Source organism: Schizosaccharomyces pombe, assembly GCF_000002945.2.
Source record: "Schizosaccharomyces pombe strain 972h- genome assembly, chromosome: III".
Lineage (NCBI taxonomy): Eukaryota > Fungi > Ascomycota > Schizosaccharomycetes > Schizosaccharomycetales > Schizosaccharomycetaceae > Schizosaccharomyces > Schizosaccharomyces pombe.
In genome coordinates, this window is record NC_003421.2 from 2,120,583 (window position 1) to 2,145,281 (window position 24,699).

The following is a 24,699-nucleotide window of genomic DNA, read 5'->3' on the forward strand; positions in this document are numbered from 1 at the left end:
ATACTCTACTATGTTTAAATGAATTTTTACCTGTGCAGCGTAAATTGCGTTTTCATCAAAAACAAATAATATTAACTACAGCATGGGACGTGGTGGTAAACGCACTTGGTACAATGGTGATCGTCGAGAAGCGAAAAGGAACCGACCTAATTCTATATACAATGGAGAAGGTCGGCCAGAGAATTTGGTAGTTGGAGAAAAAAAGCCGAAAAGAAAGGTCGCCTGTCTTGTAGGTTATTGTGGTAGCGGATATCATGGTATGCAATTGAATCCTCCTAGTAAAACAATCGAAGGAGATCTTTTTGATGCTTTTGTGAAGGCTGGTGCCGTTTCTTCTTATAACGCTGATGACCCAAAGAAAGTTGCTTTAGCAAGAGCCGCAAGAACTGATAAAGGAGTTCATGCCGCTGGAAATGTTATCAGTCTCAAACTTATAATGGAAGATGAGAAGTTAATTGAAAAAGTGAACGAACACCTCCCTCCTTCCATTCGCTTATGGGATGTGATCCGTACTATTAATTCTTTTAACCCAAGGACTTATTGCGAATCTCGTATATATGAATATATGGTTCCAACGTATGCTTTTGTTCCACCGAAACCTTCGTCCATACTTGGAAATTGCATTATGAAGAATTCTCCCATGCCTGCTGAGCCAATTAACAAGGAAAATATAAATCAACTCAGTCGTTCATTATTTTATGAAGAAGGAAAGGAATTTTGGGATGATTATGATATTGCAGCCAAAGAGATTTTGAGCCTTTATGAACAGGATCCTGAAGGCTTCGTAAATCCATATTCTAAAAGGGGAGCTGCTGCTCTTGCTAATTCGGAAAATAATAAGGGCTCTGAAGCAGGAGTTTCCGCTAAAACTAATCCAGATATGGATTCCGATTCCTCTGCTATTGTAAACGAGTTTTTAAAGCCTGACTCTGTTGAAGACGAATCTGCTGGTTCCAAGATTGATCCCAGTTATCGTCTCGAACGTGCACTTAAGCACATTGAAGTACTTAAATTAAAAAATTACCGTATTTCCGCAGATAGGCTGTCCGTTATTCGAGAAACTTTAAACCAATATGTTGGAGTTCATAACTTTCACAATTTTACTGTGGGGCAAGCATTTCATCAGAAGAATAGTAATCGCGTGATCCGTTCTTTTACTGTAAGTAAGAATTATCTTCTTTGTATTTATAGTATTCTTGACAAGTCTTGTTTCTAACATTCTAGGCATCTGATCCATTCATGATTGGCGATACAGAATGGATTTCATGTAAAGTTCATGGTCAATCTTTTATGTTGCACCAAATTAGAAAGATGATTGCGCTTGCTATTTTAGTTGTACGAACGGGTTGTCCTGTTGAGCGCATACAAGATGCCTTTAAAAAAACAAAAATTAACATACCCAAGGGACCTGGTTTTGGACTTTTATTAGAGTCACCGTTTTTTAAAGGTTATAATGAACATAAAGCTCCAGAGAATAATCGTGATCCTATCGACTTTACAAAGTACGAGCAAAAAATTACTGCTTTTAAGCATGCTCATATTTATGATAAAATTTTTCTCGAAGAAGCTCGTAAACAAGTGTAAGTATATTTTTTTCTTAAATTAACTAACCGGTTTAGATTTCATTGTTTTTTGTCTTTTATTGACAGTTATAATGAAGAAGATTTCAGTTATTTATCAGATATAGGCATTACTGAAAAGACGCAAGAGGTTTCCTCAAAATTGCCTGATGTTCTTTCTAGCGATGAAGAAGAAGATTCGGCTGAAAACAAGGATGATTTAGAGGGCTAAAGGATTGATTGTGAGACTGAGGATTTGCAACAAACTGATACCATAAACTTTGCTGTTTCTTTTAAAAAATTAGACTACAAACGTGTACATATATTTTTGGAGAATACTTGTTTCTTTCTTTTTTTTAGAATTGATTATTGGTTTTGGGTTCTATTGGTATTTTTATAGTTTATTAACTTCTACTTGATTATTCCAAATGTTAAGACCGTATGGTGCAATATACAAAATAAAAAATGAAAAAATTAATGAAATAGAAACTAGATGAACGGAGGAGAAAATTAAAAAGTCGAAAATGCGTGGTCAAGTAGACCAAAATGTAAACTATAATCTCATAAAGAATTTAAATCATCAACCGAAGCAAAATCAAAAGAATTTCTTTATAGTGGTTGGCGGGCACTAAAAGGAATCACTCGTCCCAATATAGTACCAGTAACTTGCATACCCTGCTCACCATGTCGAAATGCAGCAGCTATTAACTCTCTAGTACGAAAATACGAATGGCGACGTTTTACGGGTAAAAAAACTTTTTGCTCCAAAGGCTGATTGCCAGATTTCTGGAGAACATTCATAATGAAACTGACTTCTTCATCAGAATCAACAGGCGCTTGATGCTGATTATCTTCGGATTCTTTTGCAGTTTCGAGGATTTGTCGTTGTATTTTTACTTGGTTTTTCTTTTGACAAGCTGCAAGCAAAACATCGTATGGCTGAGATCTTCCCGGAACGGCTCGTTTGCTTGACATTGAATGCGTTTTACATGTGAGAGATCTGGCGCACATTTGCCCATTAGGAAGCAAAACACCGCATTGCTTTTCAACATCCACAGGACCTTAATTGAATGTTAGTATTAAAGTAAACAGGTACTCCATTCTCCATATTGAACAGCATAAACCAACATACCTTTGACCTTTGGATTCTTCTTCTTGCTAGCCTCTTTCTTGGGAAGGGCGGATTTTGTAGGCTTTTTGTTTTCTTCTGTCTTCCGACGTTTTGGAGGCATTTCAGGATTCTTTTGACCATTAACTGAATTCTTTTCATGATTCCCAGCTGAGCCCTTAGCTGTCGATTTAACACCATTTTTGATGGGTGCATTATTGCCATTGTTGACATCTTTGTTTAAAACCTGAGAATTCGCAACAGGCTCAAATTGAGGCTTAGGAGGTTTAATTCCATTGCATGAGCTATGATGGTCCTCAATATACTCTGATAGGAAGGGTCGGTCGCATTTTGTGCATACAACATAATCGAGTTCTGAATTGTTAGGATATGACCCATACTGAGGAAAGGAATCAGCAGGTAGTAAAATTTGAGTTTGATTCGTAATGTTAGAAGTTATTTCATCCTTTACCTGTGATTCTGTATTATCAACTCTTTGATCAGCGAGTACATCTTTGGGTAACCCATCCGGGTATTTCAACAAAACTTGCTCATTTCTTTCCCAATTTTCTGGAAATAACTCCAAAGTCTGTTGTTCTGTTAACATTTTATTGATAAGAACCGAGTTTATAAACAGAATTCTACAAAGTTGCCCTTTGTCAATTCCTTTGTAGTGGGACTAAATCTGTAAGTCAAGTGTATGTACGGTTTAATGCTTCCAGAAAGCAAAGTCTATAATTGCATTCTAATGAACTTTCAAAGGATTATGCTGACACATATCATTTCTGATAATTACTAAATTATACAGACATTGTCTTTAAGGGCTAGACTATGACTGACAAAAGAATTTTTGATCTTGGAATTGAGGACAAACTACGGATATCAATTTTGATTAACAATTCTATTTTTTTAGGTCCCTTGAGCTAAACATAGTTTATTATTAAGGTGCGCGCTTTTCCCGTTTTCTCGTACACTGCCAAGAATCCACAGATCATGAGGGTGAGTAATCATGAAATCCGGACTCCAAAAGTAGGCGGCTGAAAATAAAATACTGGCAGAATCATTTGCAAATAAAAAGATAGAATAAATAAGGAGAAATACTTAGTGAAATTCCAAAATTATTTGTTTTTTTTTACATCGTACCAAAACATCAAAAATTAAGGAGAGAAAAAAATAGAAAACGTGAAAATTAAGCTGAAAAATGCAGTAAGATTGTAGAAAGATTGAATTTCCAAGATGAAATGTTCCGCTGTTTATTTTCCGTAGATTTTACATATTGTTTGCTCAATTGAAGATTACAAACGATCGGAAAGTATGTTTTTTACAGAATCCCATGAAGAAGGAGAAAGTTTGTTTTTCAGTTCATCGTACGTACACCAAACCCAGTCATAAACGTTTTGCAGGTTAGGTACATCTAATCCATTTAATAAACGAGCACGTAACAAGAAGGTCTAGAAATAACTGGTTAAACAAAAAATCAACCCAGATAAAATGAGAACAAAAAATCCGTAGTCTTACCTTTTCTTGTTCCGTTTTTAGTAATGCTAATGGATGACGTGCAACTAGCCAAGTCAACGAATTTTCGTCTAATATATTTTTTAAAAGATCTTGACATAACTACAGTTTGTTAGAAAGGCCAATCTGCAGACTATGTAAACAAAAATTGCAAGAGTATTTGATAAATTATTTAGCATCAAATCAATAGTAAGTAGTCTCTTGCACTATATTGTGTATCTTGGAATCGAATTTTAAAAAATGTACTTACCAGATGCAGCGCCTTCTCGGAGCTTGTAACAGGAGTGTTAGGAAATTGCCAACCCGAGCTTTTAGATTTTTTTACCAACAAGTAAAGGGACTTGTCAAGCGAGCGAAGAGTGCTTCGCTCATCGTTTTTCGTATCAGCTTCTGTGACTCTGGATTGCAAGTGAGTTGCAGAATCCAATAATTTGTTAGACTCCATCTCTTTCCTTTCCTTTCCAAATATCGTCTCAAAGGGTGATTCTTTACCTTTTAGTGTTTTTTGTCGTTCTTGCCAATCTTTTTCACCCACCGATCCCTTCTTGAAATAAAATTCTGCAGGTAAAGGATCACTCAGCTCATTCCAAAGTTCCGCATTATATTTATATATAGATTTTTCGAATTCGGATGGTTGGCGAGTAAGAATTGGCGATCTAATTAAAATTGTACCCACTGAACAACCTAAGATATGTTAGCAATCATGTACATCAAAGGTAATTTTTTTATTTATATTTAATATCCCTAGATAATTCATTTTCATTTTTTAATTCTGTACCTTTTAGAGGAGTCGAGTTAGACAAGGGTTTAGAGGATTGAATGGAATTTCGTACAGAAATGTGAAATTGACGCGAAAAAGACCTCTGCATATTTATAATATTTCTCTTCAAGTACATTGTTTAAACTTAGTCAATTTACGCCAAGTAAATCTCCAAATTTCGGCTTTGTTTACTAATCCGGTAAAGACCACTTGGTAAAGGCAATCGACGTTTCGCTATGGCTAGCACTACCACCTGTTTTACCAGCGTACATTACACGCTTCGTTAAGTACTGTAATATTTCTTAGAGACTCTGTTGCTATCGTTAATATGTTTTAATAGATTTCTTTGGATTTCGTTATAATTCAATTTAACTCACTTAGAATGGGGAATTGCTGACGCAGTAAACCTTTCAATCCCCATAACAATGTCTGCTTCCGTCGAATTAAAACGTAAGAAATTTGGCTAAATTCTTCTAACGTGTGGATAGCTACAGAGAAGTTCAGTAAATTTCTCGAGGAGTACTCTTCGGTACCGGTTCGCGCCGCCATTATTAGCATTTCTAATGGTAAGTTTCCATTCGGGCTAGAAGAGTAAATTTTAAGTTAGTTGAAGTTACTAAATGATTTAGAGAATTCATTTGACGTGAAAACAATGGTTGAAAAATCAGAATCGATAGAATCTGATTTTAAGAAAGTCCGTGAATGTTTGCTCGGATCTGAAGAACCTGCATTTGTCCTCGTTTATGATGATAGCAAGAAAAATCTATTACAATTAATTTCCTATGTCCCTGAAAATGCGAATGTTCGCAGGAAGATGTTATATGCCTCTAGTCGTGCTGCATTTGTAAGATGCGTAACTCTTGCTAAACTCGACGAGTCTTATTTCGCAAGTACTCCGGAAGAGTTAGATTATCAGCAAATTATGAAGAGCTTAAGCAAGCAAGAGGACCAAAGTCCTTTACGACAAGATGAACTCGAAAGGAAAGAGTACAATGAGGTAGGTAAACTGTATTGGGGTGGATGGATTTTTCATACTTCTTTACCGTGGCTCGTAGAATTTATAGCTTCTACTCTTTTATTTGCATCTATTTTAACAACTATGTAGTCTATGCAATCCTCAGTAACTCATAAGCGTCCTTTGGTGACCCGTGGTGTTGCTATGTCGATTGATGATAAAGCCTTAAAGGCTCTTTCTGATTTAAAATCATCTACAGAAAACAATCTTGTTATTTTGGTAAGGAAGCTATGATACTTTTGCTATGTATGGTGTTGCTAACCTCCTTTAAAAGTCTATTGACAAAGAAGTCATAAGTTTAAGTCAAGAAAAGCAAAATATACCTCCTTCTGATGTGAAATCCTTCTTTTCTTCCACCGAACCTAATTTCGCTTTCTATTCCCTGCCAAAAGACGGCTCTTCAAAAATTTGTAAGTACAGATGCAGGATCATTTTATTAACAAGGTCTAGTGTTTATATACATTTGTCCAATGCAAGCAACTGTCAAACATCGAATGGTTTATTCTTCTTCCAAACTTGGTCTTTTGGATAGTATTAAAGCAGAATTGGGTATTGTTATTGATGGCAAGGTATGTTTATCCCTCGTAGTAGATTTTATGCTCACATGACAGATTGAATCGAATGATGCCGCTGATATAACTGAAAAGGAAATTCTTCATGCTGCTGGGATATCAAGTCCTCAAGCAGAAACAAGCACCACCAAAACTGGTTTTTCGAGACCTCGACCCCCTAGAAGACGTTAAGCAAGTATATACAATTTTTTGCGGTTTCAAATTTACAGACTTTTTAGTTTATCAATCTTTTTCATGACATTTCAAATTCGAATTAAAACAAAATATACTACCAACGCCTATATTGAGCACACGTTGCATGCTATATTAACGGTCTCACTTTGCAATGCAAAATGTTATACTTCAATAAATAGAATAAGACAATCACTAGATCTATACATTGTTTCCTCTTTTCTAAAAGCGAAATCCTTAAAGACTCCATTCTTGACGAGTGTTAATCTTGCAAACATATATTGTTCAAACATTAAAGAAACACTATCCTTCATTAACAAAATAAATACTCTTTTGGAAATTGTAATTGACCTCAAAAGTTACTTTCTGATTTCCAAAAGATTAGATATGATATAATATTAAAAGCATATGCACCAAACCATAACTCCTATCATAAATACATAACTCATAATCAGTCATTTGAAAGAGACTGTATACAGTTAACAACCTTTTCCCGTATTGTCTTGCTTATTTTATGTTGCTGAGGTCCTTCAAGCGACAGAGTACCATCCGATAACGCAGTGTATACAGATCGACAGATATTCTTATTGAATAGAGCAAATTGATCTTTAGATATTTTTGCTTCTCGATAATAAGGCTTCAGAGCTGCGTTAACTAGCCGTTCTATTCGATACTTCGTTTCATAAGAGACTTTTTTGCTGGAATGCACCAAATCATGTCGGCCCGAAGTGCGTCGTTGATGCATACTCGTATCATTAACTAAATGATTATCCACAATTTCTCCTGGTTCCGAAAGTTCAATCAAATGGTCATCCAAATTATCATTACTGATTTCCCTAGGTGATAGCGGTACGTGAGATGGTCGAGGAGAGAGATTTGAGAAAAGAGGAGTCAAGTGAACGTCTGAAGTTCCATCCGAAGCTTCAGAGTGAGAATTCTTAATCTCATGTTGTAAACTTAACATAAAGGAAGTATCTATTCGTGAGGTGCTTGGCTGGTTGATGTTGCTAATTAAACTAGCGAGAAAAGAATTCTCTGATTTAGATGATGAATTATTGCCTAATACTGTAGAAGATCCTGAGGATTTATTAGAACAAGGAATGTGCCGACGAGTAGGTCGCTTTTGCCTCCTGTCGTGACTCGTGGAATTTGGGTCATTCACAAATCGAGTATCTTGTTGATGATGTTCTTCTATAGGCGTTTGCTGAAATCGACCCGACGAAGGTCGTGGGTTACTAATGGTAGCCTCAGTGGCAACGGAGTGGACCGATGAATTCGCATGTAGAATTTCATCAAAATCATTCCATGCTTGCTGCTCAGAAGCATTCGTTACTGGTGTCTGCACTACTCGTGGCTGCTCAACTGGCTCATTGAGCTGGTTGGAACGTAGACGTGCACTCTCAATACGACGTCGCAAAAGTTCAGACGAGACGTCACGAGCAGGCAGTCGTTCTTGTTGCATACCATAATATGAGAGATCTGAATTCAATGCATCCCAAGCTCGATTTCTAATGGCATTCCAAGCACGTGTCCATGCACGCTGCTGTTGTTGAGAAACTCGCGAGGCACGAGCAGCTGCTCCTACCCTTCTGCGTCTTGTCTGGCCTCTTCGAGAAAGAGAAATACGTGAAGAGAGTGTTTCATTTTCTTGATAGTTTAACAATACACAATTAGGGCAATAGAACTCTTCTATAGGTACTGCATCCATGTTTAAGCAATATGTATGATATGCATCATCACACCCATCGCACAACAAAAGCACCTCAGCATGATCAGAGCGGCCACATATGACACAGCGACAGGTTTCGGAACCTTCGTCTTCAAACGGCTCGCCAGCATTGGCAACGCTTTGGGTTTTCTCCTCCACAGGGTATGCACGATACCAGGGTCCCTTCACGAATTCAAGTACGTCAACTTTAAGAAACTCCGTTCTACATAGAGGACATGTATTTGCAACTCTGCACCATGATTCCAAGCAGTGGTTGTGAAAATAATGTCCACAAGGAATTTTCGCAATTCGAAGACCATCCAAGGTCGACGAAATCGAAGCGGGAACACTACTGGAATCCCATTGATCTAAGGGACAATTTGGTAAATTACTAAGACAGATGATACACTCTTCAGAGCTATCAGAATCTGCCGGCTTTGGATCTTCTTCAGCGTTCATTAATGTGGGGGCCGGAACCACAACGGGGCATTTGGTGGTGGGGGCGTAAAGCAGTAGTTATACAACGAAGGTGATGGTAGAAGGAGAGAAGGAAAACTGGCTCTTTAAGGGGTTCAACATTTTGTTTAACGAGTTTACTAACGTTATTTTGAAGTTACGCAAACGAGAGAGATTTGTAAAGTATATTAACAATTTCCACTGTACTACATTATCATAATGAAAGTGATCGATCGACAGTATTGGGAGCAGAGTGGAAATGAATAGTTTAATAACAAGGAAGGAACAGTTTAAACGGTTAAAGAGTTTGAAAGTGAAAGAATAATTTTAGAAAAAGAATTATCACATATATTATAGGGAAGATATAGAAATGTGAACGAACGATACTTTATTATGGTAATGTTAATTTCATATTGAATGAAAAGAGAATGAAGAGGTGAAAGAAAAGGCGATTAATACATAACATATCGTGGCAAGGAAGAAGTATGGGTTTATGAGAAAATAAAGTACTAGACGATATGGAAATCAATATCGTTGAGATATATGAAAATCGTGCTGCGGAAAGAAAGAAAATTCGCAGAAAGACTTTTTGCTTTAAAGTACGGTCGTACGACGGTTCTTCTCTTGTTGAACCTGATAAGAGCGAAGGGCAAAGATGGAAAAGATGACAATAAGTGAGAGGAGCAAAATAATGAGACGCTTTTTGAAGGAACCCTTCTTCTGTCCATAAGTAGTACCTTTCAATTCCTCAGCAGGAATTTCCGGAGTTCCCTCATCGTCAATATCGGTAATTGTACGGCTCAAAATACTGGCAATTTCATGGGATTCACTTAAATCACCAGTATGAGCGCTGAAACTCATAAAGGTGGTAAGAGGTAATTCGACTTCATTAAGATCAAAACATTTAATAAAGCTAGAAGAACCTTGATAAGCAATTTCAAAACGTAGCTTTTTGGCATTTTTGTCATATTTTAGTTTACCCAAATTATAGTCATTTCCGCGAACGTTCAAAGCAGAACAGCTTGCAATCTCATTGGCTTTGCCATCGTTTTCATAATCATAAGGAGTATGTCCATCCCCCTTCATCACAATTACACGAGGGAATAAAGTTCCCGGACGATGGTTGTTGTACGTATCAATAAAAATGCCATAACCATTAAACTTGTCCGTAAATCCAAAAACCGGTCCAGGTTTGGCGCGCTCAGCAGCTAAAAAAAACGCAAGACCATCTCCAAAAAGGGAGGTTGATTCACTGTTAATACGAAATTGAAAAAGGACTTCAAAGCTGCTAGACGGTGTTGGTAAACGGGTGGAAATCCATCCCTGTTGGTTTTGGACGTCCTGGGTCAAGAAAATACCGTTCTTTCTATCAATAACAGTGCTACCACCATATTCCCACCATAAGTTTCTCATACCATGGTTGATGTAAGGAGCTTCCAAAGACAGACGCTCCAAGTGACTGGTTTCTGCCAATGCACCAAGAACAAACCCAAAGATTCCCAAAAGGAAAACATTCTTTACTGAGAAAAACATATTAAATACCGCCTTTTTTTAAAAGAACGCAGTCCACACTTCTGCTGCGTGTCGTTTGTAGTGGTCAAGTGAGTCAGTGTGCTTCCAATGCCAGAATTCCCAAGTAGGTCACGTGTCACCTGAAATAATAAACAATAGAGGCAGGCAGAGCTGAAATCAATTGTAAAAGCTGTAAAATCACAAAGAGTAGAGAGTAAAGACCTAGAAAATTTAGCATTAACTTCGTTTACTTCATTTCTAAGTCAAGTTTTGGAACATGCTTTGTTTGAATGAAAGACCTTTGAAACGCCCAATGTTTATTTGCTTTGTCGATGAAATAAAACAAATGGATTTTCATAGGACCAGGTCATAAATTTAGTTTTTATTTTCTTTTAGATGATAGTATTATACAACCCAAACTTGAAGCTTGCAAACCTTGACTTCCTTCAATCGGTACGATCGTGCTGAATGGTCACAACAGGTCCTTTCAGCAGAAATAGACAAGATTTTTAGAGAACAAGCTTAGATCGTGTGATGATTGAAAGATATTCTAATTGTCCAACTGCCAAGAAATACTTTCAAACTGAAATTCCAATTCATCGATATAACAAAGCAATCTCAGTAAAAATATGCTAAAGTGGTTAACGTCAATACTTTATTTCAATAAATTCGTTATATAGAATGTCGATCCCATCCGCAACGCTATTATTTTTAACGTACTGTTGAATGATTTTAGAATTTCATAAATGAGCTACTATAGCCATGCTCCAACCATACTCAAGTAATTTCCATATTTAAAGTCATGAATAATTCAAAAGGCTGGTAAGTAATCTGTTTTTTATGTTTTCTTTTTTTCTTTTAAGATCATTTGTTTTTCTTGTCTTGATTGTTGGAGATCTGATGAATTGGTAATAAATCGGAAAATGGATCTTCGTCACGGAAATCCATTCTTGATGTTCGGAATTTGCTTTATCGATTTGTTGAAATCTTGACTGTCAGATAAAAAATTCAAATTGAATTTAGTGGACGTACTTGTTGGTTATCTTTTCATGTTTGGCTATGGATGAAAATCGTATATCATGTCAAGGCTTTTGTTATACCGTTCTGCTTGCGATATTTGGAAATGGATTTATATCTTTGATTTTCAATTCAATATTCCATTGTCTTCATTTAGTGTATTCTGCTTGACAGTTATTAAAACCTCAAAAACAAATGCGGTTCTAAACATCAAGCTAATTTGTTGATGACTGAGATGAGCATACGCCTTTTTTTACATCTATCTAAAGAATTTTATGATTGCTGTGGTCTTTTTTTACTTACTTTTTTTTTACTAACTACTTGTCAACTTAGGATACTAAGCCTTTCTATTAATGCTTTTTGCGTATTTGGTGCTAGTGGAATATATCTCGATAAATTAGTCAACAAATGGTTTGGTTACGAAGTGCTTGATTTAGCAAACAGCGATAATGCCCTTGTAACAGGTCTCGCTACTAGCTCCGGTATTTTATTGTATAGCTCATGGGCTAGCGTGATGCAAGAATCCTTTCACTTCTTAGAGAAAATTTCTATGTTCGATACTTTTCTCGTGCGTGTATTTCAGTTTTGTGCTTTCTTTTTCGGCGGTATAGTGTTTTACATTTTTAATCACTTTCTTCACAAATGGCTTCACGAATCAAGCCAAACTGGTTTTTTGCATGATCATTTCTCCGTAAGTGATCCCTCGCCCTCCACCGCACAAAACCACCGTAGTCCTCCTGCATCTTGTAAGCGTTTATCGTCTTGTGAATCGAGTGGTTCCCCATCTAGCCGAGTTGTTGGATCTTTGCAAGGAAGTTATTGTCCAAGCGGTACTCATCTTCATGAAGGATCATTATTGTTGGAGGATAGCTCCGCTAGACATTCTTCTGATTCTGTTCATGAATATTTAGTAAAAAAACCCTCTAATTGCGATTGTGAATGTCATGCGCACTTCTCCAGTTTTCCAACGCACTCAGGAACTCCTGATGATATTGAGCATATTCATTCCGTTTATACTATGGGCATCCAGACCGCTTTGCTTATCTGTCTTCACAAGGTGCCTGAGGGCTTCATCACCTTCTTAGCCTCTACCGTTGATACGGGGTTTATGGTCCTTGTTGCAATGAGTATTCATAATATTGTTGAAGGTTTCACAATTGCGTATCCCCTTTATCTTGCATGGAAATCTCGTCCTAAAGCTTTCCTTACCGCCGCCACGCTTAGCAGTTGCAGTTTACCTCTTGGTTCTTTAATAGCCTTTCTTGTAATGGAGGCTGGAGGTATTGGTTCTTCGGATTTTCTTAATTTTCTCTATGGAATTATATTTGCTGGAACAGCGGGCATGATGCTAATTCTTTCTCTTCGGGTTATTCTTCCTGAAGCTTTAAGACACGATCATTCAGAAAATAAAAGGCACTCTTTCATTTGCTTTACAATTGGTATACTTTTTACCTTATTTTTGGAAATCTTTGATAGCCATTAGTGTTTCCTTCCCGCTTACTTTAAAAACGATAACAAAAACTTAATAGTATATTTGGCATATCATTGCCTTAGAAGCCCTTCTCCCTTTCATCGATGTTTTACTTCCCTTTCTTGAAGTAAATTTAATATACCGAACACAATTTTTATATATGGTTTTGTGTCTCTCTGCTGCCATGCTAATATACTATATTGGCAAAATTTGTTCGGTACTAATTCTTCTCAGTTCTTAAATTTATTGTTTTTTTATAATATTATTATTTGTGTTCCTTCTCTTTCATCCGCTTTATTTCAGTTTTTAGGTTTTGAGACATTTAATGGTCATACTTCCGGTTTATTAATTTAACACCTGCGATGTGTGGATACAAGGCTAAACTTTTTCAATCTTGTGTATTTTTTTTAATATCAATTTAAATATAAATGGCAATTCGTTACAGTTTGTATGCTCCTTCCCGTTTCGCAGATTTTTAATGAATTCTGTATCGATTTATTAAGTATCATACCTGATTGTTAATTTGATATTAAAAAAAAAACTGGCACTCTTAAAAAAGCGCTTTGAATATCACTATCGTAATTAATAATAATACGCTTGGATTTGGAGATTGATTATACGCAAGTGTTCCAGCTTAATCTTGATGCGCACACTTCTAATATATTCTGTTCATTCAATTCCTACAAGTTATTTAAGATCATGCTTATTTGGTGTTTATAAATAGCAATGTGTATCCAATTCAAAGAAGAATAATCAGTATTGCAATGCACAAGAAGCTTTTGAAATGTTGCTTTGAAGTATGTTTAGATAGATTTATTGTTTTGTTATAAGTAAACGCATATGGAAGTTCTGACACCGTTTATAATAAAAATAAGGCTTTATAGCTGATTTTTTAGACCATAAAATCGAAATTTTTTATAAATAGGTCCTCATACTTAGTAAACACTAGTGTAGCTAAGGACGGTTTTCCTTCACCTTTTTATAGTCTGCGTTCACTAGCGGTTGATAAGTTGGCTAATTCCTCAAATTCACACTATAAGTGAAAAGTAGAAATATCATAGGAGATTTTATTTGTAATCATTCTCTTTTTTAGCAACACATTTTTACTCAGGATATCATACATACTCTGCTAAAAACTTTCGTATTTTGATTTTCGTGGAAGCAATTACCATTAGGCTTACCGAAAAGGTTCTAATAGCTGGATAGAAAAAAATTATTGAACAAAGTTCATATAGATTTCTACGAGTAATCCTAAATGTCAGACTCTCAAGATAAGAATTATATTTCTTTCGAGAAGACCGAGATTGGGCAGATCGTTTCAGAGGCTCCGGCAGAGAAATACGTTTCTTTTCAAAAGAAATATTTCAACCGATTAACTATCATTGGAGATTCTATAACACAGAAGGGATTCACGCCTGGAGGATATTGTGCCGAATTAATGAACTTTTACCAAAGGCGTTTACGAGTCGATGTTTGGGGTTTCTCAGGATATACTTCAAGACATGTTTTAAGATATTTACCGGAAATTCCACTGGAAATTGACAGTACAAAATTGTTAATCGTCTTCTTAGGAACAAACGACTGTCAGTTAACTGAAACCGGATACATGTGCCCCGTAGATGAATTTAAAAACAATTTGTTAGCACTTACCAGACCATTTCCTCATTCTAAGATTATCATAGTATCTCCCGGTATATGTACAAAGGACATTTGTTTTAAACGTGAACAAGAGCCATATGTAATTGCTGCTTCTGAAACAGTGAACACCCTTAATAAATCTAAAGCTAATTCAGCAGGTCTTATCAATCTTTATGAAATTACGAAATCCTATCCCACGCCCGAGTTGCTATTCACGGATGGTCTTCACTTTTCGTCTTTGGGGTATAGTTTGTTATTCAACGAAATTGTTGCAACGATTTCAAAAGCTTGGCCCGAATTGCTACCGAACAATCTTCCTCTTCAATTTCCTCATTGGTCTGAAATTCTCTTTACTTAAATTTTTTCGGCTCATGAATAAATTATTGATTATTACACTCTCACATGCTTTTCGCTTATAATTATTTTTGCTAACTAGACATAAACTAAGAAGCATTCGCACGGTGATACCGAGGATCTATGCCGATTTTAAAATCATTCATGGAAATGAATACTTTACATGGATCTCATAGTACTCATATTGTATATGATTAATATGCATGACCCAGAATCAGCTTCGATGACTTGACCATAAAACTAATTTTATCATTGCAATTAATTTTATATTCCTAGAAACCCCTATTATTGTCAAAATCAAATCCAATTTTCAAAACAGTAGAAACGAGGGTATCAACAATTTACTATGTCAACAGAAGGTCTACAAAAACAAAACTTGATTTCGTAAATTGTAACAACTTAAATTTTAATTTTTCAAATAAGCTACTCACCAAGAATACATTCAAAGGAAAAATGGGAAGGAATTAACGTCCGATTTTTAACGCTTTGTGAAGATTAAAGAGTTATGTACAGAGTTTCAGAATAAGAAATACGATGAGATTCTTTATAACAAGAACTGGTTTGAGGGAAGGCAGAAATTGATTTAAAATCAAAAGGTAGAAACTTGAATGAGTTTTGGTAAGTCTCTAGGTTTCCCAATTACAGATAACGTGAAGGAGTATTTCAGAAGAGCGATATGGACAGTAGGTATCATATTAAGTCACGTACACTTCAGTGGAAGCAAAAAATAAGTATGAAAAGAATCTAACAGCTGCAAAAAGTTCATTTCTTTTGAGTTCTTCTCTTTTTACTGTTTTTTTTAATATAACAAGAGAGTTTAAAGCCATCAGCAGTTACGCCATCGAGCTTTTGGACAACTTGCTGAGCACTTGCGAGGGTACTGAATCGAACACTAGCACGCACCTTTCCTTGAGAATCGTTAACTTGGCAATTCAAAATTTCCCCAAAATTAAGCAACGTAGCAGCGACATCGTCAGAAGAAGTTCCGGGAGCAAGATTTTCAATAACTACGTTAGTGGGTCCGGCGATACCACGGATCGAAATAGCACCATTGCTTTGGGAATTAGAATTGGATGGCTTTGTTTGATTTTCTCGTACTATACCATCCCTTAGTTCTTGCGAGGGGAGAGTCAAACGGTTAAAAAGCTCATTATTCTTCAGTTGCTTAACAATACGTTTATCAAACAAACTTTTATCTGAAGTTAAAGCTGATCCCTTCACAATTTGTTAGAGTAAAAAAACATTGGAAAAAATAAAAAGCATACGGTTTTAGCATTTGTTGGTTTCCCAACACGTCCGCCAACTGTATGTTTGCCTAGCGACAGCGGTGCTATGTAAAAATATGTTAGCTTTATTTTATGGGTTTCCAGCTACGATTTTACCTTCTTGCTTCTTTTTGTTGCCTCGTTTTGCCATCCGTCCACGAGAACTTATTAGGTGCGTGTTGGTGGTAGTGCTGCTTAGTAGCAGGAATTGGAGGTGAGACGGGAGATCCTATATCGAACATAAACAAGAGTGAATATCAGGTAGAAAACCTGAGAAGTTTAACTGTTTTTCTTGAGCTTCTATTTAAAATTAGTCATGTAATCAATTCATTACTCCTATTTCAAGATTTTTCAATAGATATTGCAATCTTTTGATGATGAAATATCTTGAATATTTGCATGCATGTTGGTCATAGTACCATTTTAAACAATTAAGATTCCCAAATTATACATATTTCATCCTTCCTATAGACCTTGGAATGACCTTAGGAAAAAAAAGAGTTGTTTACAAATAATTGTCATATAGACCAATTAAAAAAAAAGCCGACACAAAAGGTCCAGTTATATTATATATTGAAATGTTTGAAGTGTACTATTAGCAATATGATAATCAATTTAATGTGTTCATTAAAATCCAAAGGAGATTAATCTGCTCCTTCTTAAATATTAGTTCTTGTTTCTTTCAACTCTTTCTTTACAGTTTTTTTCTGCACGGCAACTGTGAGCTGTAGCATTTTTAACGCTTGAGGAGATATAAAAACCGATTAATGCATTACCAATGTATATGTTTTGAATGTAACGAGTAGTCTAAGAAGTACTAGAACCGATTGAATGATAATGAGATTGCATTCGAACGTTTTTAAAAACTTGATGAACTAGAACACTAGACACTAAATTGTTTTGTACGTTTAATAAACGAGATTTTTTTTCCTAAGAATTTATTTCATGTCCCGAAGAATACGCACTACAAACATTAAATACTGGATGCTCTTTTACAAATGGGATAGAAATGCCTATGGCCTCTTCCTTTGACTGAAAAAATATTTTCTATAAACAGAGGAAATTAATAAACAAAGTAAATATTCAAATTGTGAAATTAACACTCAGCATTTCTTATATAGAGGCATTTGCAAGCGTAGATTTTTTTAGCTGTATTAGGATAGATAAAAAAATATCGGTAAAATAATAAAGTACTACCTAATCGTTTTTTAATGCTCGCTATGCAGTTCAATATTTTTTTACCGATACGCAGGACTGCATAGTTAAAATTGTGTATTGCTACGCGTTGCTAGAATTCCTTCATGCTCTACAGAATTTAGCAGATTTGAGAAAGCATATCCTAGGACTAAGTGTTGTCGTAAACGTGGTCTTACGGTCGTTCAGGAATCACTGCGTTTAATGGTATCTTTCCCCAAATATGTCTAAGGCAAATATTTCTTCCAAATTAAAAAAAGTAGTTGAGTCCATCTATAATCCAAAATTGGCGGATTCTTGGGACAACACTGGGCTTCTGCTTGAGGCTCCTTTCCCAAGAACAAATGCAAGTTCCGTACTTTTGACGATTGACTTGACTGAGAAAGTTGCTGAAGAAGCTATTTCAAATAAACTTGTATCATCTATTGTAGCATATCGTATGGCGGTTAACCTTCTACTTTTATTGTTTACACAACTTACTCACAACTAGACCCCATTATCTTTCGTGGGCTTAAAGCCATCACGATGGAGGATCCCCAACAAAGAAGCCTTTTAAAACTTGCTGCTGAAGGAATTCACGTTTACTCGCCTCATACAGCCGTTGATGCTGCTGTTGATGGAGTAAATGACTGGCTGGCCCAAGGTATAGCTGGAGGACGAAACAACATTAAAAGCGTGGTCCCAACTCAGCAAAATTCTGTCATGGCTGAGGCAGAAGGTTACGGTCGAATTTGCGAACTGAAGATTCCTACAACCTTGCGTGAATTGGTCCAAAGGGCTAAGGAGTTAACCGGCTTGCAATATGGTGAGCTTCTTTTTATCTTTATTGTTAATATTGTTAACCTATTTGATTGTAGTCCAAGTGTGTGCACCTAACGGATTAGATTCTCATATTTCCAAGGTTTCTTTATGTGCAGGTTCTGGTGGATCTGTGGTTATGAATACGGATGCAGATCTTTACTTTACTGGTGAATTGTCTCATCATCAAGTTTTAGCTGCGATGGCCAAAGGAATCTCAGTTATATTATGTAAGGAAAAATCTGTTCAGTTCACCTCTTTGGTATTATATATTATTCAACTAACAACAATGTAGGCGGACATTCCAATACAGAAAGAGGTTATTTAAAGGATGTAATGTGTCAAAAACTGGCTTCATCCTTTCACAAAGAAGGAGTAGATGCAAATGTGATTGTATCTTCTATGGATGCTGATCCTTTGACTACCATGTAGATTTACTAAAATAAAAAGCTGTTACTTATTTAACATAAATTGAAGAAATGCTAAAATTAAATTGCATTAATTTTGACTTTTCACAAAACTCATAATTTGTAGATTCTTCTTACTCTTCTATATGAAGTACATTTTTTAGAGAACCAAACTGGTTGATCTTGAACCAGGTATATTAGGAAATTTTTGATTTATGTTTTACTAATATAATATCGGTCATAATGATGCCAAAGCTTCAAAAACTAAGCTTTGTTTAGCTAAATAAAAAAGTTTCAATTATTTACTCTCCCTCCGGGATTCGAACCCGGGCTGCAAGCGTGACAGGCTTGTGTACTACCCCTATACTAAAGGAGATTATTGAAAACTTATTTTTTTTAGTTATACATATTGTAATACTCATATTAAATTTAAATGAAATTAAATAATTGAAGGAATATACTTTGGATTTAGTTATGAAACGAAGATATCAGCTTAAAGTTGTTGTAAAAATAATAAGTGATTTTGGGCTGTTAGCTTGTAGCACCGATTCAGAAAATAACAATTCAGCTTCTTACAGCTGTTGCAAACGGAGTAACCTTGATTCATGTTCATTTACTCTAGCAATGATAACATCGGGCTGTAATAAAACTTTATAAATATTTAAGTCTGTTACTTGCCTGAATTATAATTTAACTGTTTACAATCCGTTTTCTGTTTGTATGGGTTGCGAATGGTTTTTTAATTGTATTTAGGCAAAAAAAAAATACGAGTTTTATATTTTGAAAATAGTTAAGTAGCCAAAGGTGAGTTGACAGCATTTTTAAAGGAATAGATATTTACATTATGAGGATCAATGGTGCATTTATCATGCGAATATCAACCATGTTAATAATAGAAGTTATAATTCTTTTTTGAAAAATAGTTTCAATCGGATTTCCGAATGTTAGCGCTATTAAACAATGGAAAACATTAACCGCTTAATCCATCGCTTCAAAAAAAATGATAAAAGATTCTGCTATTTAAAGTGTTGAATCCTTTCCAATGTGAATTATAATAAAAAAAACGCTTTCTTTTCCTACAGCATATATATAAATTTAGCAGAAGTGATTCCTGAATCCTTGATAGGCCTCGAGCTAAAGTATATCTCCATAACTCAATAAGGAAAATAGTAAGTACACTAACAATTTTTTCTTAATGCGTCAAAGGTTTTTTTAAGAGTATGGGAAAAAAAAATTTCTCAACTTAAAGAGCTTCGAATCTTTTCAAAGCTTCAAAGCTTATAAACATACAATATGAGATTAGTGAACAGGGTTGTAGCGGTTTATGATTTTGTATATAAATAGAATTAAGATAAGCTTTTAAATAAATCTTACAATAGAATTCTTCAGTCATGCACTTCGTTTTTTATATCGTTCTCAAACCCATTAAACTTCCAAAAAATATATATGTACCATCCGATCAAGGAATCACTTTTTTATTCTAATTTTATCCTCTTTTATGGTAACATCAATTTTGTCTCCGCATTTTATTCCCGTTCTTTTCAATAATTTGTTGCCTTGAAATAGCTTTGGATTGTGCAAACAAACAGTACCTAGATCCCTGGCTATCGGGCGATCTTTATACTTATCGTAAAAAATTGTTCTAATTTGCAATGACCATTCAGAATGTCTTGTTTCTTCGTTATTCAAAAGAAGTTGATCTGCAATGAGAACTCCCAGTTCATAAAGGGTCATGGTCAACCTAAGATTAATCGTTAGCATAAAAGTTTAAGATTTGAAACATATAAATCTAATTGACATATAAATTGTTCATGGATGATCCTTTGACGGATTTTCTAATCGTAGTCCCAATGAAGTATGAGTTCATATACAACAACTGAAATTTTCCCGTTAACACGATTTACTTACCATCCATAAACTTGAATAGAAGGAATCACGTCTTCAAAGATGTCTAAAACATGATTTTTTGTTTGGAACTGATGATATACTGAAATGAGAAAAGGGCACGGACCAACAGCATCTTCACTTTGGCTTAATTCAGGAGATTGAGAGCGACTTTCACGAATATCCATTTCTAAACCTCCCAAATGGATTTTTTAAAGGAAGAAATTGAACGTAAACGTCGCCAACTAGAAGGAACGAGCGAACTTCCGGTAAAAAAGGCGTTTCGACGAGGGGATTGGGAGAAGGAAAGGGAAAAGAAATATCTGCAGGAAAAACAACAAAAGGATGAGCAAAGAGAGTTGAAAAAAAGAAAGTTGGAAGAAGAACGTCTTAAATATGAAGAAAAGAAGTTACGCATTTCACGACTTGCGAACAAAGAGAGCAGTAGAAATGAAGAGTTGCTTACAGAAACAACAACTCCCTCACCAGCTGTCAAAGCGTCACCTGCAAGTACAAAATTATCTGTCTCCGAAAACGACCGTTTATCAATACCTGAAATCACAAAAGACAACCTCACGTTGACCGAAATTATTGCAAAGCTTCGTGAGATGAAAGAGCCAATTCGTTTGTTTGGAGAGTCAGAAGAGGCTACCATTCAACGATATTACAGTTTGCTAAAATACAAAAAACTGGAAGAAATTGAAAATGAACTCCTTACTAAAGGAGTTGAAACAATCGACTTTGAGCATGCTACTACCACCAAACCCAAAGTATCCAAGCAAGTAGTTGCTTTTCTTCAACATGGAATCCGCATTTGGGACAACTTTTTGTCTTCAAAATCCATCAACTCTTTCGAAAGTTCTGAGAGTCAGATGCAATTAAAAATATTTCGTCAAGCTAAGCAAGATCTTGATGTACTTATACAACTGATAGTCGATGAAGCTTTAAACGACGATATTTTTAAAAGCATAGCTGAAATTTGTTACAGATGCCAAAAACACGAATTTGTCAAAGCCAATGATATGTATTTACGTCTGACAATTGGAAATGCACCTTGGCCTATTGGAGTTACTATGGTTGGTATTCATGAAAGAAGTGCACATCAACGATTACAAGCAAATCCAAGTTCAAATATACTTAAAGACGAAAAGAAGAGAAAGGTAAGATTTTAGATAAAGTACCCAGTCTAACCTTTCACATGTTAGTGTTTGCAAGCTTTAAAGCGATTTATTACTTTTCAGGAAAGAGAGTCATCAAACTTACCTGAATATACGGATTGAAGTACGAAAAAGATGCTATTTGTTGTCGAAAAAGAATTTAATTATACAGTTCACACTAAACTTTTGAAAACGACTATGTCAAACATGGTTTACTAATGATAGAATATTCAAAAATTTCGCCTCTGAATTGGCATGAAAGAAACTACAATGAAACAGCTTCTGATATAACGAGAGGCGAAACATTTATAAAAGACAGAAAAATATTAAGTATGCCACCAGAACTCAGTCTTAAAAAAGCAGAATGTGCTGTGCAAATGAACTCATCTTTAATGAAACTCTACATCCATACTCATTATTAGGAAAAAATTTTTTGTTAAAAGATGACGAGAAAAAAAATTTACTAATATCCATGAGCGTTTGCTAATAGTCGAAAGCACCTATATTCCTAATATTTCAGTTTTAAACAATAAGTTTACTCCAAATCCAAATCATATTCTGGTTCAATTGACTTTTGTTTTCGCTGGCTTGAAGATGCTTGGGGAGTTGGCATAGGAGGAGCAGGGCCTCCCATACCAGCAAGTGCAGCCATTGGATTCATACCTCCAGCTAATCCAGGTTGCTTTTGCATTTCCTGCATCATTTCCTGGAACATATTTTCAGAGATACCACCGCCAGATAAAGCAGGTGAATGAAGAGGTAAAATCGTATTTCCTAAAACCCCCTTAGGATATGCAGGAGGATTTTCAGGAAGACGTGCGGGAACATTTTGAATAGGTAACGATAAAGGATCTGTCTTAACAGTTGGGCGAAGAAGTAGTACTTTGGCGATTTCGTTTATGACATACTTTTCTACATTCACAGTCAGTTAGCATACGAGAAAATAAAACTAATAACAATCTTACTTTGTATTTTTTCAGGTAATACCATTTCGACTCGACCTGGATTGACCCAATCTGCAGGATGTGTCTTCAATGGTTCCAATTTACATTTATATCCCAAATCGCGAACAACATCGGCAATATTTTTAGCTAACGGATTTAAAATTGCTTTGTCTTTTGGTACACAACGAAACCTACGTGGACGGCTCTTGTCAAAGTAAATGGGATATAATATGATAGATGGCATGTGGATGGTGAGTGAGGTAGTTGGCAGCAAATGCGATATCATACTTATGCTGCTCAACCGTATGTAGTAGATAAATACGATTTTACTTTCAACTTACTACTGAACATTTCAATTATTTTTAAAAAGAAGACGTTTTTCATGATTAACTTAGAATAAAACTAAGAACACTAAAAAAGTAAAATCGTATCATTCACTGGGAAGATCTTAAAAGAATACAAAATATATTAAAAAAACGATGAAAGAGAGTGTGCCTGATTGGCTTAAAGGTGAGATCGGTTGAATCCTACAAATGAAATCAGTAAAATAAATTGGAAGAAGAATTAGACTTGTAAAACACAAATCTGAGTGGATATCTTTTAAAGTAATACAAACGCTCTGTTGCTAATGATGCATGAGTGCTAAAAATTCCCTCTCGCAGCAATAAACCGATATGTAACGATGTATGTATTTTATGATAATTGACAAAGTCTCATCAACTATATTAATGGAAGAAGCCGTACACAAAAATCATGTAAACGCCAACAATTTTCTACTTAATTTTTTTTTTTGAAGATAATAAAACGGTAATTTTAAGGGATCGGTTTCAGGCATAATAGGGAAGCTGGATTTAAAAGAAAAGCGAAAAGGTAGTAAGAATATGGATGAATGAAAGGGGAGGAAAATACCTTCAAACAACAATGGTCCTTAATAAAATGATGTATATACACATGTATATTCCTTTTGCGGGCATGAAAAAAATCGCAATGGGACACATGATGAATAACCGAACTACGATTAAATAAGCAATTAGTTCACGGTTTCCGAATATATTGACCAAAAAAAGGAAATTTTCAAAGGAATTATTGACGCTTATTATTAGCCAAGTCTAAAAACCAGTGAGTTAATAAGGCTAAAATTTCAGTGTTTAACAAATCATGGCTTACCTCTACGACAAGCATCAGCTAATAAAATAGTATCAACATATGCACTTGACATATGGACGTAACGAACAACGCTACCACGAATAAACAAATCTTTAACAGCAGCCTAATAAATTATTAGTTATAACTCTGGAATAATAGCACGAGATAGTGTTAAGAGTAGGAACGAAAAAAAAAGGATAGATCGAAGAATTCAGAAAGTGAGGCGCACTTTATGATCAGTCTTAAATTGTTCAATTAATGAAAAACCTAGATTTTAAAAGTTGAGAATGTAGCATATACGTTGGGAAAGCTGATTGATTCATGTTCCTCTCATGTAAGATGTTGTACATAATCGATTTGGACAAGACTTTTTTCAAAAATCAATCAAAAACCTAAATAAAATGAATAAACCGAACCCTACCGATCGTAGAAATCATTTATTTCTCTTTCAATTCCCGATAACTTGCAAAGCATACCATATGAGGATATTTCGACGCATCGACCACAGAAATATTTTCAAGCTTAACGTTTAAAAACTGGTCAACAGATTTCAAAATTCCTCGGATACTCATATCATTCTATAGTTTGGTTAACCTCATAACGCGATCAAAAAAGCCAAGTAGGGGCATACCTTCAATTCCACGGTAACTTCCGTGTCTATTAATGTCTTAAAAAATGAGTAAAACAACATTATAATCGGGAGAAGACTCGTTTTACACGCTTTTGGATGAAGTAAGAAAGATGCAGCGAACAGAAGAATGTGTCATGTACAGGCAAAGCCCATTTACACGGTATTGTGTTGGAGCTCGTACATTTTTTTGCGAGGATTTACGAAATCAAAAAATCATATTAAGGCTGTCACCGAGATTAGTTATGATACAGTACGTTGAGTGTCACTATATGTTCACATGTTCCATTTACATATCGCACCGCAGATGATACGATGTTGATATTAATTTTAACAATAATCTATTAAAATCCAAATCATCTAAACAACGTAAATAGAGTTACTGCTAAACCTCATTCCTTACACAATTATAAGTTGTAT

General features: G+C 35.4%; 14 protein-coding genes, 11 long non-coding RNA genes and 1 other non-coding gene across 26 annotated transcripts, besides 1 other annotated feature; 9 read left to right on the forward strand and 17 right to left on the reverse strand.

Moving 5' to 3' along the window:
• Nucleotides 1-32: 32 nt before the first annotated feature.
• Nucleotides 33-2,048, forward strand: pus1 (tRNA/U2 snRNA pseudouridine synthase Lsp1). The gene is made up of 3 exons (NM_001023437.3): nt 33-1,159; nt 1,225-1,580; nt 1,620-2,048. The coding sequence occupies exons 1-3, from the start codon at nt 83-85 to the stop codon at nt 1,789-1,791; spliced, it is 1,605 nt and encodes a 534-aa protein (NP_588446.1). The 5' UTR covers nt 33-82; the 3' UTR covers nt 1,792-2,048.
• SPOM_SPNCRNA.7641 lies at nt 53-433 on the reverse strand. Its single transcript, NR_196977.1, has one exon. It is a non-coding gene; the product is annotated as a non-coding RNA (long non-coding RNA).
• On the reverse strand, nt 1,928-3,348 carry sgf73 (SAGA complex deubiquitinating submodule subunit Sgf73). Its single transcript, NM_001023438.3, has 2 exons — nt 2,692-3,348; nt 1,928-2,620 (listed from the first exon to the last, which is right to left on the reverse strand). The coding sequence occupies exons 1-2, from the start codon at nt 3,272-3,274 to the stop codon at nt 2,169-2,171; spliced, it is 1,035 nt and encodes a 344-aa protein (NP_588447.1). The 5' UTR covers nt 3,275-3,348; the 3' UTR covers nt 1,928-2,168.
• Nucleotides 3,057-3,852, forward strand: SPOM_SPNCRNA.1265. The gene has a single exon (NR_150131.1). It is a non-coding gene; the product is annotated as a non-coding RNA (long non-coding RNA).
• Nucleotides 3,551-5,163, reverse strand: mrpl17 (mitochondrial 54S ribosomal protein mL46). Its single transcript, NM_001023439.3, has 4 exons — nt 4,961-5,163; nt 4,433-4,866; nt 4,186-4,284; nt 3,551-4,118 (listed from the first exon to the last, which is right to left on the reverse strand). Exons 1-4 carry the CDS (start codon nt 5,076-5,078, stop codon nt 3,963-3,965), a joined length of 807 nt encoding a protein of 268 aa, NP_588448.1. The 5' UTR covers nt 5,079-5,163; the 3' UTR covers nt 3,551-3,962.
• Nucleotides 4,459-5,024, forward strand: SPOM_SPNCRNA.7642. Its single transcript, NR_196978.1, has one exon. It is a non-coding gene; the product is annotated as a non-coding RNA (long non-coding RNA).
• A 191-nt stretch (nt 5,164-5,354) lies between the features above and the next one.
• Nucleotides 5,355-6,872, forward strand: twf1 (twinfilin). The gene is made up of 7 exons (NM_001023440.3): nt 5,355-5,392; nt 5,431-5,508; nt 5,572-5,939; nt 6,048-6,176; nt 6,232-6,367; nt 6,408-6,526; nt 6,569-6,872. Exons 1-7 carry the CDS (start codon nt 5,368-5,370, stop codon nt 6,698-6,700), a joined length of 987 nt encoding a protein of 328 aa, NP_588449.1. The 5' UTR covers nt 5,355-5,367; the 3' UTR covers nt 6,701-6,872.
• SPOM_SPNCRNA.7643 lies at nt 5,371-5,589 on the reverse strand. Its single transcript, NR_196979.1, has one exon. It is a non-coding gene; the product is annotated as a non-coding RNA (long non-coding RNA).
• On the reverse strand, nt 6,831-8,942 carry asr1 (ubiquitin-protein ligase E3 Asr1). Its single transcript, NM_001023441.3, has one exon. The coding sequence runs from the start codon at nt 8,865-8,867 to the stop codon at nt 7,152-7,154; it is 1,716 nt and encodes a 571-aa protein (NP_588450.1). The 5' UTR covers nt 8,868-8,942; the 3' UTR covers nt 6,831-7,151.
• Nucleotides 8,943-9,255: 313 nt separating this feature from the next.
• SPOM_SPCC126.08C (lectin family glycoprotein receptor) lies at nt 9,256-10,459 on the reverse strand. The gene has a single exon (NM_001023442.3). It carries the CDS (start codon nt 10,395-10,397, stop codon nt 9,459-9,461), a length of 939 nt encoding a protein of 312 aa, NP_588451.1. The 5' UTR covers nt 10,398-10,459; the 3' UTR covers nt 9,256-9,458.
• SPOM_SPNCRNA.7644 lies at nt 9,815-10,982 on the forward strand. Its single transcript, NR_196980.1, has one exon. It is a non-coding gene; the product is annotated as a non-coding RNA (long non-coding RNA).
• On the reverse strand, nt 10,692-11,012 carry SPOM_SPNCRNA.7645. The gene has a single exon (NR_196981.1). It is a non-coding gene; the product is annotated as a non-coding RNA (long non-coding RNA).
• A 137-nt stretch (nt 11,013-11,149) lies between these two features.
• zip2 (zinc transporter) lies at nt 11,150-13,627 on the forward strand. Its single transcript, NM_001023443.3, has 2 exons — nt 11,150-11,198; nt 11,727-13,627. Exons 1-2 carry the CDS (start codon nt 11,179-11,181, stop codon nt 12,874-12,876), a joined length of 1,170 nt encoding a protein of 389 aa, NP_588452.2. The 5' UTR covers nt 11,150-11,178; the 3' UTR covers nt 12,877-13,627.
• On the reverse strand, nt 11,793-14,422 carry SPOM_SPNCRNA.7646. Its single transcript, NR_196982.1, has one exon. It is a non-coding gene; the product is annotated as a non-coding RNA (long non-coding RNA).
• iah1 (isoamyl acetate hydrolytic enzyme Iah1) lies at nt 13,877-15,132 on the forward strand. The gene has a single exon (NM_001023444.3). The coding sequence runs from the start codon at nt 14,120-14,122 to the stop codon at nt 14,858-14,860; it is 741 nt and encodes a 246-aa protein (NP_588453.1). The 5' UTR covers nt 13,877-14,119; the 3' UTR covers nt 14,861-15,132.
• On the reverse strand, nt 14,658-14,858 carry SPOM_SPNCRNA.7647. Its single transcript, NR_196983.1, has one exon. It is a non-coding gene; the product is annotated as a non-coding RNA (long non-coding RNA).
• Nucleotides 15,022-16,318, reverse strand: SPOM_SPCC126.11C (rrm type RNA-binding protein). The gene is made up of 3 exons (NM_001023445.3): nt 16,239-16,318; nt 16,122-16,186; nt 15,022-16,071 (listed from the first exon to the last, which is right to left on the reverse strand). Exons 1-3 carry the CDS (start codon nt 16,270-16,272, stop codon nt 15,619-15,621), a joined length of 552 nt encoding a protein of 183 aa, NP_588454.1. The 5' UTR covers nt 16,273-16,318; the 3' UTR covers nt 15,022-15,618.
• Nucleotides 16,319-16,717: 399 nt separating this feature from the next.
• On the reverse strand, nt 16,718-17,095 carry SPOM_SPNCRNA.7648. Its single transcript, NR_196984.1, has one exon. It is a non-coding gene; the product is annotated as a non-coding RNA (long non-coding RNA).
• A 210-nt stretch (nt 17,096-17,305) lies between these two features.
• SPOM_SPNCRNA.7649 lies at nt 17,306-18,384 on the reverse strand. The gene has a single exon (NR_196985.1). It is a non-coding gene; the product is annotated as a non-coding RNA (long non-coding RNA).
• On the forward strand, nt 17,463-18,621 carry SPOM_SPCC126.12 (NGG1 interacting factor 3 family protein). Its single transcript, NM_001023446.3, has 4 exons — nt 17,463-17,752; nt 17,806-18,120; nt 18,173-18,343; nt 18,409-18,621. The coding sequence occupies exons 1-4, from the start codon at nt 17,539-17,541 to the stop codon at nt 18,543-18,545; spliced, it is 837 nt and encodes a 278-aa protein (NP_588455.1). The 5' UTR covers nt 17,463-17,538; the 3' UTR covers nt 18,546-18,621.
• Nucleotides 18,622-18,825: 204 nt separating this feature from the next.
• Nucleotides 18,826-18,896, reverse strand: SPOM_SPCTRNAASP.08. Its single transcript has one exon. It is a non-coding gene; the product is annotated as a tRNA-Asn (tRNA).
• Nucleotides 18,897-19,300: 404 nt separating this feature from the next.
• On the reverse strand, nt 19,301-20,701 carry sap18 (SAP128 family histone deacetylase complex subunit). Its single transcript, NM_001023447.3, has 2 exons — nt 20,429-20,701; nt 19,301-20,261 (listed from the first exon to the last, which is right to left on the reverse strand). The coding sequence occupies exons 1-2, from the start codon at nt 20,590-20,592 to the stop codon at nt 19,988-19,990; spliced, it is 438 nt and encodes a 145-aa protein (NP_588456.1). The 5' UTR covers nt 20,593-20,701; the 3' UTR covers nt 19,301-19,987.
• On the forward strand, nt 20,550-22,968 carry prp18 (U5 snRNP-associated protein Prp18). Its single transcript, NM_001023448.3, has 2 exons — nt 20,550-21,564; nt 21,610-22,968. Exons 1-2 carry the CDS (start codon nt 20,608-20,610, stop codon nt 21,682-21,684), a joined length of 1,032 nt encoding a protein of 343 aa, NP_588457.1. The 5' UTR covers nt 20,550-20,607; the 3' UTR covers nt 21,685-22,968.
• Nucleotides 21,111-21,562, reverse strand: SPOM_SPNCRNA.7650. The gene has a single exon (NR_196986.1). It is a non-coding gene; the product is annotated as a non-coding RNA (long non-coding RNA).
• sec65 (putative signal recognition particle subunit Sec65) lies at nt 21,709-22,758 on the reverse strand. Its single transcript, NM_001023449.3, has 2 exons — nt 22,527-22,758; nt 21,709-22,473 (listed from the first exon to the last, which is right to left on the reverse strand). Exons 1-2 carry the CDS (start codon nt 22,747-22,749, stop codon nt 22,097-22,099), a joined length of 600 nt encoding a protein of 199 aa, NP_588458.3. The 5' UTR covers nt 22,750-22,758; the 3' UTR covers nt 21,709-22,096.
• Nucleotides 22,969-23,366: 398 nt separating the features above from the next.
• On the reverse strand, nt 23,367-24,403 carry lsm2 (U6 snRNP-associated core protein). Its single transcript, NM_001023450.3, has 4 exons — nt 24,283-24,403; nt 24,128-24,229; nt 23,673-23,775; nt 23,367-23,614 (listed from the first exon to the last, which is right to left on the reverse strand). Exons 1-4 carry the CDS (start codon nt 24,340-24,342, stop codon nt 23,589-23,591), a joined length of 291 nt encoding a protein of 96 aa, NP_588459.1. The 5' UTR covers nt 24,343-24,403; the 3' UTR covers nt 23,367-23,588.
• A 110-nt stretch (nt 24,404-24,513) lies between these two features.
• Nucleotides 24,514-24,699: part of an LONG TERMINAL REPEAT that runs on past the window's edge.

Coding starts and splice junctions, on each gene's coding strand:
- pus1 (NM_001023437.3), top strand. CDS start 83: ATGGGACGTGGTGGTAAACGCACTTGGTACAATGGTGATCGTCGAGAA. Junction 1,160..1,224: donor GCGTGATCCGTTCTTTTACT/GTAAGTAAGAAT, acceptor CTAACATTCTAG/GCATCTGATCCATTCATGAT. Junction 1,581..1,619: donor GAAGAAGCTCGTAAACAAGT/GTAAGTATATTT, acceptor TAACCGGTTTAG/ATTTCATTGTTTTTTGTCTT.
- SPOM_SPCC126.12 (NM_001023446.3), top strand. CDS start 17,539: ATGTCTAAGGCAAATATTTCTTCCAAATTAAAAAAAGTAGTTGAGTCC. Junction 18,121..18,172: donor GTTAACCGGCTTGCAATATG/GTGAGCTTCTTT, acceptor ATTTGATTGTAG/TCCAAGTGTGTGCACCTAAC. Junction 18,344..18,408: donor AGGAATCTCAGTTATATTAT/GTAAGGAAAAAT, acceptor ACAACAATGTAG/GCGGACATTCCAATACAGAA.
- zip2 (NM_001023443.3), top strand. CDS start 11,179: ATGAATAATTCAAAAGGCTG. Junction 11,199..11,726: donor ATGAATAATTCAAAAGGCTG/GTAAGTAATCTG, acceptor TTGTCAACTTAG/GATACTAAGCCTTTCTATTA.
- sec65 (NM_001023449.3), bottom strand. CDS start 22,749: ATGCCATCTATCATATTATATCCCATTTACTTTGACAAGAGCCGTCCA. Junction 22,474..22,526: donor ATTACCTGAAAAAATACAAA/GTAAGATTGTTA, acceptor CTGTGAATGTAG/AAAAGTATGTCATAAACGAA.
- twf1 (NM_001023440.3), top strand. CDS start 5,368: ATGTCTGCTTCCGTCGAATTAAAAC. Junction 5,509..5,571: donor CATTATTAGCATTTCTAATG/GTAAGTTTCCAT, acceptor TAAATGATTTAG/AGAATTCATTTGACGTGAAA. Junction 6,177..6,231: donor AAAACAATCTTGTTATTTTG/GTAAGGAAGCTA, acceptor CTCCTTTAAAAG/TCTATTGACAAAGAAGTCAT.
- iah1 (NM_001023444.3), top strand. CDS start 14,120: ATGTCAGACTCTCAAGATAAGAATTATATTTCTTTCGAGAAGACCGAG.
- SPOM_SPCC126.08C (NM_001023442.3), bottom strand. CDS start 10,397: ATGTTTTTCTCAGTAAAGAATGTTTTCCTTTTGGGAATCTTTGGGTTT.
- prp18 (NM_001023448.3), top strand. CDS start 20,608: ATGGATTTTTTAAAGGAAGAAATTGAACGTAAACGTCGCCAACTAGAA. Junction 21,565..21,609: donor AAGACGAAAAGAAGAGAAAG/GTAAGATTTTAG, acceptor TTCACATGTTAG/TGTTTGCAAGCTTTAAAGCG.
- lsm2 (NM_001023450.3), bottom strand. CDS start 24,342: ATGTTGTTTTACTCATTTTTTAAGACATTAATAGACACGGAAGTTACC. Junction 24,230..24,282: donor AAGTTACCGTGGAATTGAAG/GTATGCCCCTAC, acceptor ACCAAACTATAG/AATGATATGAGTATCCGAGG. Junction 23,776..24,127: donor CGTCGAAATATCCTCATATG/GTATGCTTTGCA, acceptor ATAATTTATTAG/GCTGCTGTTAAAGATTTGTT.
- asr1 (NM_001023441.3), bottom strand. CDS start 8,867: ATGAACGCTGAAGAAGATCCAAAGCCGGCAGATTCTGATAGCTCTGAA.
- sgf73 (NM_001023438.3), bottom strand. CDS start 3,274: ATGTTAACAGAACAACAGACTTTGGAGTTATTTCCAGAAAATTGGGAA. Junction 2,621..2,691: donor GAAGAATCCAAAGGTCAAAG/GTATGTTGGTTT, acceptor CATTCAATTAAG/GTCCTGTGGATGTTGAAAAG.
- mrpl17 (NM_001023439.3), bottom strand. CDS start 5,078: ATGTACTTGAAGAGAAATATTATAAATATGCAGAGGTCTTTTTCGCGT. Junction 4,867..4,960: donor TAACTCGACTCCTCTAAAAG/GTACAGAATTAA, acceptor AACATATCTTAG/GTTGTTCAGTGGGTACAATT. Junction 4,285..4,432: donor CCGAGAAGGCGCTGCATCTG/GTAAGTACATTT, acceptor AACAAACTGTAG/TTATGTCAAGATCTTTTAAA.
- sap18 (NM_001023447.3), bottom strand. CDS start 20,592: ATGGATATTCGTGAAAGTCGCTCTCAATCTCCTGAATTAAGCCAAAGT. Junction 20,262..20,428: donor TCTATTCAAGTTTATGGATG/GTAAGTAAATCG, acceptor GATTAATCTTAG/GTTGACCATGACCCTTTATG.
- SPOM_SPCC126.11C (NM_001023445.3), bottom strand. CDS start 16,272: ATGGCAAAACGAGGCAACAAAAAGAAGCAAGAAG. Junction 16,187..16,238: donor CAACAAAAAGAAGCAAGAAG/GTAAAATCGTAG, acceptor ATTTTTACATAG/CACCGCTGTCGCTAGGCAAA. Junction 16,072..16,121: donor AACCAACAAATGCTAAAACC/GTATGCTTTTTA, acceptor CAAATTGTGAAG/GGATCAGCTTTAACTTCAGA.